This window comes from Chinchilla lanigera, unplaced genomic scaffold (genome assembly GCF_000276665.1).
Source record: "Chinchilla lanigera isolate Chin_1 unplaced genomic scaffold, ChiLan1.0 scaffold00014, whole genome shotgun sequence".
Lineage (NCBI taxonomy): Eukaryota > Metazoa > Chordata > Mammalia > Rodentia > Chinchillidae > Chinchilla > Chinchilla lanigera.
In genome coordinates this window covers 12,629,791-12,640,727 of record NW_004955415.1, presented here as the reverse complement: position 1 = coordinate 12,640,727, position 10,937 = coordinate 12,629,791, and the positions used below count along the sequence as shown (strand labels likewise).

The following is a 10,937-nucleotide window of genomic DNA, read 5'->3' as shown; positions in this document are numbered from 1 at the left end:
CCGGCGCCCGAGGGCCCCTTCCCGGCCCGCCTGCTGGACGTCAGCGGCGCCGGGACCCTGGCCCACAGCTACCAGTATGAGGTGTGTCTCTCTGGAGACTCTGGCACTGGTGAGTTCAAATTCCTCAAGCCTCTATTCCCCAACCTCATGGGTCTGGACACGGGGAGCGAAGCTAGAGAGAATCCCAACTGCAGGAACAGCTCTGTATTTAGTTAAGTGTAGTATTTGTTCAACGAATCCCATTAATTTTGCTGAAGTTCACACTGCAGTTTCTCTTAAAAAATTGTGTTGTGATGTAAATATTCAAACTACCATTGCAAACTTATTCATGTTCCTCAGAACACTGTCCTTGTTCCCTCCCTTTTAGTATTATATTTACTATTGTTAGCAGTGCTGGATATTAAGTTTTTTCTCGATAGTTTACATTCTCTCAGTGAATAATCTTTCAGTAACTATGAAATACTGAAGTAGTATAAAAACTTATAGGTGAGCACTTCAAGATCAGCGTTCTTGGCCTCGCCTGTGCTACATAATGAATCTCAAGCCAACCAATACTGCATAGTAAGACTGTCACAAATGAATTTTATTTTAATCAACTTAACGCATTTTATTGGAATATCTTTAAATTTTCGTGAAATCTTAAATTTCCATTTTTGTATTACTTATCATGTGACCATCTTTTCAAGGGTAAATTGTTTGAAAGTCTTCATCTTATTTTGTTGACGCTGAGGATTAAACCTAGGGCCTCTTGCAGATTAGACATACATTCTACCCCTGAGCTATCCTGTAGCTGAAATTCTTTATAGTTACCATTACATTTCTGGTTGACTATACTATCGAATTAAGCTCCTGAAGAACCAGAACCACAAAACTTTATGTATTCCTTTCTCTTACACTGTAAGTAAACATGCACTTCATTAAAATATTAGCGCACTAAAATTGTGATCTGTTTCTATTGTGTGCACCACACATATGCTAGAGATTATATTACAGGGCAGTACATATTTTCTACATATCTAGAATATTGTATTTCATAAAATTAATGTTAAATTTTTAAAAATAATCCTCTTTTATAAATGATAAAGAGATAAGCTTATATAATTTGCCATCCCTTTAACTAAAATGGTTAAGGGACTGAGAAAATAGCTCAGTGGCAGAACATGCATGTATGTAGGCTAAGTTCAGTTCAGCAAGAAAAGCAAACCAAAACAAAACTATGTTATATCACTGCTTTATGAACCTTGTTAGAAAAAATAACCCCATCATCTGAAATAAATCCTAAATTCCACCACACAATTCAGAACTGTTAGAATATCATGTATTTTTTTGTCCTTCCTTTTGACCTGTAAATAGGAGGCTAACTATAGTGTTTGCAATTTTGGAATTGGGAAGGATTGAGTTTAGTTTGGTTTGGTTTTGTGATGCTGGGATATGGACAGAAACCAGGGCCTCATGCATGCTATCCATGTGCTACCTCCTCAACCATAAGTGTAGTTGATTGTGTGTATTTCCTTTGGTCTTCCTGAAGCTTCTCCCTGCCTTTCAAAAGAGTCCAAAATTTCTTCTAAATGTTGGCTATCCTGTTTCATTATGATCACAAGTTAATCTTGGATTTTTTTTTCACTTTATATTACTTTGTACATTTGACCAGTCTTTATCAACAAAATAATGTTTGTTTGATATTTAATCATCTTCCATTTTACTCTTTAGTGTAACCTTCAATTATTTTGAGTTAACTTAATTTTCCAATCATTTGTATGAAATATGTATTGTTTTGTCCCTTAATAGTTTGAAACAGTAATGAATTTCCTGAATTATAATTGTTCTATGCTGTGCTCAATAAGCCACATAAGATGACTATGAAACTTCTAACTAGTTAAATATATATGGATATAACTACAGGGCAACTTCATTGAGCTTTTGACAGAATAGGAGCAGTTGAAGAGCTTGCTTTGTAATCTAACATGCTTATTTTTAAATCTGAAGTGTTAATCTACTTCCCCCTGAACTTCCCCCTGAATTATTTTTTCTTGGAACATAATGAAATAAAAAGGAAAATTATTGACCAGTTGTTACTCTCAAACATAATTTTGCTTTTTGTTCAATTTAAGAATTGAAATAAGGAAAAGGTAAAAGTGAAAACAGTTAAATATGAATAAATATGTGATGTAAATATTGTAGCCAACTCTAATGACTTCTCCATTTATTTTTAGCTATTCACATGAAATAGCTTTTATGTACAATAAGAAATCTGGTTGCCATTTTCACCAATATATTTCAGCATCATGAAGGTCCAAGTTCACTTGATTTGTTTATGCTAGGAAAGTCTAATTTGCATAATCACCCAAAGAACACTGGCCAAATAAACAGCCAGAATGCACCTGATCCCTATATGTATTCATATAGTATGGGTAATTCCTTACCAGCTAAGGACCACTACCATACTGTAGAAAAGATTAATATTTTGAAATTCAATTATTAAAATTTAGTAATAAACATGGCACAAGGAATGTTCACAAGAGGTATACCCTCTGGGAATATGCCAGTTCTATTTTCACAGAACTAAAACAGAGAATGGAGTCCAAATATGTCCAAATAACACACATTTCAAGATACTTTTTCACAACTACTTCTAATATATGTGCATCTTTTATAATCTTTTTTGCTGATCTTTTTAGGCCCAGCAGGTAGTAGATGCAGCATGACCTTTGAGGAGCAGAAATTCTGCTGAAGGCAGTGTAAGCTAATATCACTTCTAGATTTCCTCTTCTCATGATCAAAAGTCACAAAATATACATTTAAAGTGAGAGGTTAAAATTTATTCATGTATTTGGTGAAGTTCATCTTCTACATTAGATGGATTACCTGACAGCAGAAAGGAACCATAAAAGTTGGCTGAATATCACAAATTATCCCCTTAATGCAATAGAAAGCAGATCATAATAAGAGCTAAGTGGGCCAAGATTTCTGAAAATGAAAATTCTCCAGGATAAGAACAGAGTCCTAAGCCAGTTTTACTCCAAGGATATCTGCAAAGTCTGGAAACAAACAATAGGCTTTTGACAAGATCTGAGTAACTTTAGTAGCTTGTGGCAGATGGAACCACTAAAGTTCAGTGCCTGTTTCCCCCTCAGGACATTTGTCAAATTCAGGCCAGCCCTGAGAAGACTAAAACCCAGAGTGAAAAATTTGTGTAAAAAAAATAGAGTAAAGTTTGTCTTGCTATGTAAAGATTACTTTTAGGACCTGCCATTGGAAGGGCCATATTTAATATACCACTTCTCATTTGAAAATTCTGCAGCAGCTCTGTGCTTATCAGAACTACAAAGAACCCTGACTAAGCACAGTGCCTGTTCAGACAAAGGTGATTTGATTAGATAGTGCCCCTTAAAGCTAACAGAGGAAAGGTGAACTCTCCCTTGAAGAAGATAATAGCTTAATTTTGGGTAGCTTTTTACATAAATATCTAGCATTCGGTAAAAATAAAAGTACTAGGTTCATACACATAAGGTGGATGATAGGAATAAAACTGAAAATACTAACACAAATGACCGATAGATGATCTGTAGAACCAGATACTACAATTAACTAACAAAGATGTTAAAGTAAATATGACAGTAAGTTAAAAATAAGGAACAATAAATAAAAAAGAGCACTGTACCTAAGAATTGAAATTTTAAAATGGAAAATAAAAATATAACTGAAAAGTATAATATCTGACATAAAAGTATATAAATGATTAATGTCATAAATATAAAGAAATATAAGAGTAGTGGATGGAAGACAGGCCAATGTACCAATCCAAAGAGAAACATAAAAAAAATAATAAAAAATGTTAAAAAGACGTTAATGTCATATAGAATATAACCAAAAACTCTAGCACACATGTGTATGTAATCTTAGGCTAAGAGAGTAAAAGTGGGTATAAGCAATATTTGAAGTGATAATGACCAATAATTTTCCAAATAGGTAATGTTTTTAATCCTTAAATATGGGCAACAAAACCTAATCAAGATAAGTAAAAAAATAAAGCATGCCATATCATAGAAAACTCTTCAAGACCAAAGCCAAAGAGGAAAAACCTTAAAAGCAGCAACCTAAATGGTATTACTTTTGTTTGTTTGTTTTTTGTCTGTTTTGCAGTGCTGGGTATTGAACTCACAACTTTGCGTTTACCAGGCAGGTGCTTATACCACTGAGCTATATCCCCAGCTCTAAATGATACTACTTTTAAGGAGCCTCTATATAAGGAAGAGCTGACTTAACAAAAAAAAATAATGAAATCAAAATACAAAGGAAAAACGTCTTTAAAGAACTGAAAGGAAATTATTGCCAGACTAGAATTCTGTTCAATAAACATATCCTTCAGAAATGAATTTATCAGGAAAACAGAAACTAAGAGAATTAATCACAGTCACACCTGCACTGTGTGACCATTAAAGAAATACTTTTAATGGAATTCATTAGGAAGGAAAACAGCCCTAATAGGATCACAGTACTGCAAGAAGAAATGAAAAGTAACTGAAGGGTAAATGTAAATTAATATTAACAGAATATTGATTATACTAGGCAATGACAGTAGTTTCTTAAAGGATTTAAATAATATATATGAAATTTAAATTCATAGTAGCAATTATTTAAAAGGAAGAATTACAAAGTTTAAAAGTTCCAAAATTTAAGCCTTTTGTCATAAATTAGAAAAATAAAGTTTTTACTAGATTCTCTTAGGTTAAAAATGCATGCTTAGCCAGGTGTTGTGGCACACAACTGTAATGTCAGCATTTAGGAGGCTGAGGCAAGAGAATCACTGTGAGTTCAAGGTCAGCCTGCACTACATAGTAAGACCCTGTCTCAAAAACAAAAAATGCATGCTATAATTTCTTGGATGACCACTAACAGAATAACTAAAGAACTAATTGAAGGGAACTTTTAAAATAACAATTATTTTAATAATCCAAAGAATAAACTTTAAGAACAAATGGAAAAATAAGTAGATGGAAAGTACCAGCTATTACATTCATTATAAGTAGATCAAGTAATCCAATTAAACAACCAAAATTATAAGATTAGATTTAAGGAAAAGCAAAATGCATACTATCAAATAAGTGTGTGTGACAGTGTGTGTGTAAGAGTCAGAGAGACAAAGAGGTAACAGAAAGATTGAAAGTTTGAAAATAGGATAAATTGTATAATACAAACAATAGCCAAAATACTCCTAGTGTGGTTATATGCAGGTAAGACAAATGAGACATTAGGAAAAGATGCATTCCTAGGGAAAAGATACTTCATAATAATTAAAAGGTAAATATACCAGAGATATGTGAGTTAATAATTGAATACTTCCCCAGAAGATAACTACTAAGCCAAAAAAATTAGGTTGGCAGAATAAAATGCAAAATAGACAAATGACATTCATATTGGAAGACTCAATACAACTGTCCAAATTCCTGACAGAATAAGATAATACACACATGCATTCACAAACACACAGAATATTAATGACCTGAAAAAAAGAATCTTATTAAAATAAGTTGACATGCATAGCACCCTAAAACACACACATTCTTTTCCATACATGTAGGCTGTTACCAAAATTGTCTAAAACCTGGGTCATAAAACAAGCCTCAAATTTTAAAAAAATTAATTGAAATGACTCAGTATGTTCTTCGAGCACAGCAGAATTAAGGCAGAAATTAAAATCCAATAGGAAGGGGCTGGGGATTTAGCTCAGCGGCAAAGCGCCTGCCTGGCAAGCGCAAGCTCGTGAGTTCGGTTCCTGGTACCAGAGAAAAACCAAGAAAAAATAAAATAAAATAAAATAAAATCCAATAGGAGATCCCCAAATATTTCAAAGGTATAATAAAATCCACGAGTCAAAGAAGAAATCATGACAGAAAATTCTAAGTATTTTGAACTAGGTAAAAATTAAGAACTAACAGATCAAACCATAACAAACAAGGAATTTTAGTGCATCTTAAATGTTTATATTAGAAGTTTAAACACACCTAGAAGAGATTCCAAATCAGTAAGGCTTCTTAAGAAGCTAGACAAAGTAAAACAAATCAAATTCAAGAGGTATACATACAAAATACAAGTAGAAATAAATTACATGCCAGATATATATTCTGTATTATTTAACATTAGTAAATCTGAAAGTTACTTCTTTGTAATAATTGATAAAATTAGAAAATCCTAGGTGAGTCAAGAAAAAAGACAAAACACCAGTTGCCAATATTAGGAATGAAAAAGGAACATTACCACCAATTCTACCAGCATTTAAATGTATATACATATATGAATATGAATAATTTTATGCTAATAAATTTGACAATATGAAATATCCTTTAAAACTCCAGTATTACAAATGTGCAGCAAGAAAAATATAAAATCTGATTAGTCATATCCAAAAATTTTTAAATGTTTTAAAACACCTTCCCTCTTTACAGTAATGAATTATTCCAAATACTTATATAAATATTAACACCAATATATACAAACTCAAAATAGAAAATTAGAATATGTTTGCCAAATCATTTGGATGCTAGCATAATCTGAAAAAGATGTCCAAATCTGAGTTAGGCCTGATAAGAAAGGAAAATTAAAAATCAAATTCATTTATAAACATAAATAAAAATTTCTTTTTAAAAATATGCAAATATAATTTGGAAATGTATATACAGGAGAAATGTGAGAGGTGGAGCTTAATTTAGCAGCTCACTGCAGTGCAATTGAAATTTGATCAGTGTAATTCACCATATCAGCAGATATAGGAGAAAAATAACATGATTACCCCTACCGGGACGGAAGTCATTTGATAAAATTCAGCACATATTAATGGTATAACTACATACAAATGAAAATAGAAAGAACTTTTCAGTGTCTTTAAAAACTGTTAGTAAACATTATTAATGCTAAATTATTGAAAACGTTCCCCTGAAGAACAAGTAGAGATCTCTGCTGGAGACACCCATTCTTTTTACTTCCAGTCAATACTTTCTATTGATCCTAACAGTCAATATTTTCTCAGTGAGAGAAAAGTAAAGAAGAAATAAAAGGCACAGTGATTGGAAGGGAAGAAATGAACTTCTTGCCTGGTAAGTGCAAGGTCCTGAGTTCAATTCCTCGTACTAAAAAATAAATAAATAAATTAAACTTACTTCAGACATTGTAACTGAAAACAAAGAAATAAACTTCGTTTTTAAAAATATAACATATCATTAATAGTTACAAATTTCACAAATTCTATATGAAAATTGATCACCTGAATATAGAATTTACATAGAAATGCAAAGGGACAATAATAGTCAAAGCAATCTTGAAGAAAAAAGAATAAATCTAGAGATATCACACCAAGAGCATGACCCATGAAAGAAAGAACTGATAAAAAGAACTTCATTTAAAAGTTTCTGCTCTAGGGCTAGGGATATAGCTCAGTGGCACAAACTGAGTTTGATTCCCGATACTAAAAAAACAAAGCAAAACATAAAAGTTTCTGCTGTATAAAAGATTCTACCAAGAGAATGAAAAGACAAGCCACAGTCTAGGAAAATATTTGCAAAAGACATATTTGATAAAGCACTCTTATCCAAAATACTGCATAGAGACACTATACTGTATGTAATTGCTTCTCAGCCTTTTGGGTAAGATCAAGTGTAATACTGTATGCAAAGGCTAAAAAATTTTCAATAATAAAAAACAATCCCATGTAAAAATAAACCAAAGACCTTAACAAACACCTAAAGAATAAGTAGTGATTGAAAATAAACATATCCAAAGATGCTCCATATATAATGATGGAAATGCAAATTAAACTAAACTAAGAAAGCACTACACAACTATTAGAATAGCTAACCTGCAGAACACTAACACCAAAAGCTGAGGAGAATGCGGTGCAACAGGAACTCTCTTTCACTGCTCATGGGAATGAAAAATGGTACGGTCACTTTGAAAGTTATGCATTTCATACAAAACTACACACTCTCACTACATGATTGCGAGTCAGGCTCCTTAGTATTTAGTAAAAGAAGGTGAAAACTGATTTCCATACAAAACGTTCACAGAGAGGTTATAGCAGCTTTATTCATAACCATTAAAACTTGGAAATAACCACAATGACCTTCAGGGGGCAAATGGATAAATAAATTACTATATAGACAGCGAGATAGTGTTATTCATGCCAAGAAGAAATGAACTATCAAAGCATGAAAAGTCATTGAGCAAATGTAAATACATATTATTATGTGAAAGAGGTCAAAATGTGAAAAGACATCACACTATATGATTTTAGAATAAGGTAGTGGTTTCTAGAGATTTTGGAATGGGGAAGAGGTACAAATACAGCATAGGAAATTTTTAGTGTAGTGAAACTATTCTTATAGTACTTTAAAGGCAGATAAACTGATAGAATGTACGGTACCCAGAGTGAACCCTAATTTAAACTATGGACTTAGTAATAAAGGTGTGTTAATATGTATTTATCAATTATGAGAAATGGTGGGGGAGGCTGGTAATAAGGGTTGTACATGTGTGTACATGGGAAATTTCTGTATATTGTGATCATTTTTCTATGAATCTAAACTATTCTGTAAAATAATTATTTTTTAAATGGAGGAATTATCTCTCAGGAAATAAAATGCATGATAAAATAAACCCATCAAAACTATAGTAATTGAGAAAACGTGGTATTGCAGGGTAAACAAAGATAAAAATGTAATACTTGAGCAGACCTGTCACTATGATGACACTTCAAAAATAAGAAGGTATCATCTTCTCAACAGATAGTATATGAGCATTTGGGGACATTTTTACTCTAATCAGATAAATTTGAAAAAATTAATTTTAAATTGACAAAGACTTTACATGTGAAAAGAAAAATATTTCATATAGGAATATTTTTGATATTGATGTATGCAAAAATTGATAATCAAAATGGGAAAATATTGACAATCACAAGAAAATAAAGTTAAGTATCATTCAACAAATACACCATTTAGGGTGAAAATACAAAACACAGAATGGGAAGGGGGATATATATATATAGAGAGAGAGAGAGGGGGGGGACTTGAATAAGTATTTCACAACTATTCATAAGTCAATAATTATATTGTGAATGATTTCATTAATCCCCAAGGAAACAGTAATGAAATTACAACATGATATCACCACACACTCACTTGAGTGGTTAAAATTGAAATGACAACATTAAATGTTGACAAGGATATGGAGTAACTGGAACTCTCCTACTTTATTAGTACAACTACTTTTGAAAAATCTTTCACGACATTCGCTAAAGACAAAAATATGTGCACATATTAATGCACAGCAGTCCAACTTCTGTTCAAATAAATTCATCAAGAGACATATGCGAAGTTTCATGTAGTACTACTAATCAAAAAAGCTCAAAACTGGGAAAAAACACTAATGCTGAAGAATGTATAAATGAATTATAAACACATTCAAGTGTTTATATTATATAAAGTGTTTATAATTACAAATACTACACTAAATAATACAGTGAAAAATGTATAAATGAATTATAATATACTAATACAAAGCACTGAGACTAAAACAAATTAGAACTCTCACAGATCAATTTTACAAACATAACTTGGAAGGAAAGAAGACAGACACAAGACAAGGCTATGCTATATAATTCCATTAATATAGATTCAAAGAAAGCCAATGAGAAAAAATTATAACATCAGAATACAGGGTATCTTTGAGGGATATATAGCAATCAAATAAAGAGAGGGATCTTGAGTTTTGGGACAATTTTTCTTTAATCTAGATTCTGTGTTTAGGAGTGTATTAGTTTTGTGAAAAATCAAATACATATACAATTATTTTTAGTGCCTTTTTCTGGTTGACTATATTTTCAAATTGCAATATAGTTCTCTAAAATTTTTTAAATGTGTGTATATTCATTATCAGTTATTGCTTGAACAGAGTCATATTATCAGGCCACAAATAAAGTATATTCATGTATGTAAAAGGTATGGAGACTAACATACCATTTTAGTTATTTTTAAAGTATGTTTAACTAAAAAATAACTCCAGAAAAGTTTGTTTAGAACTTGCAATCACTAGAATTTGGAGAAAAATCAAGGATACTTCTCTAACTTAACAAGCTATTGATAACACTGTTAGAATTTGGAATGAAATGGCATGGTCAATGCTATGCAATCGTTAATATGGACACCTGGTGGCGCTGCAGGATAAGAATGACTGCTGATCCTTGGGACGCCAGTATTCTGGGAAGCAGAACTCTGCTTTGTAAAAGAAGGAAGCATTTTAGATAGCGTCTAGGGCAGATATCGTCAGAGAAGCCATCGTTCTACATGCAGGGCAGTTGGCCAGACTGGATTCACTATCACTTAACAAACCATCTGGGTGGACTGTACACAGAGGTGAAGAAACGGAAGCTTCGGGACAGGATCTGAACAATGGAGACTGCGCTAGCAACAACGCTGCACAAAAGGCAAGTCATTTTTCTTCTTATGCTGTGGATTTTGAGGGAGGCTGGCTCTGAGGCAATTAGGTATTCAATGCCAGAGGAAACAGAAAGTGGCTACCTGGTGGCCAACCTGGCAGAAGATCTGGGGCTGAGGGTGGGGGAACTGGCCACTCGAGGCGCGAGAATCCATTACAAAGGCAACAAACAGCTCTTACACCTGGATGTAAAGACTGGCAATTTGCTGCTGTGGGAAAAGCTAGACCGGGAGGGGCTGTGCGGGGTGACAGAACCCTGTGTGGTGCATTTCCAACTGGTACTGGAAAACCCGGTGCAGTTTTTTCAAGGCGAGCTGCAACTCACAGATGTAAATGACCATGCTCCGGAGTTCACAGAGAGGGAAATGCTCCTTAAAATTCCAGAGAGCGCCCAGCCTGGGACTGTTTTTCCTTTGAAAATAGCCCAGGACCTTGACATAGGGAGCAAC

General features: G+C 33.0%; 1 protein-coding gene across 1 annotated transcript in view; it reads left to right on the top strand.

Annotated features, from left to right (window-relative positions):
• LOC102010896 (protocadherin beta-4-like) overlaps positions 1–10,937 on the top strand; it is a 46,500-nt gene that overhangs the window by 32,468 nt on the left and 3,095 nt on the right. The window contains exon 4 of the mRNA XM_013512127.1: positions 10,514–10,817. Within this exon, the coding sequence (XP_013367581.1) occupies positions 10,514–10,817 (304 nt within the window). The remainder of the gene's footprint in view (positions 1–10,513; positions 10,818–10,937) is intronic.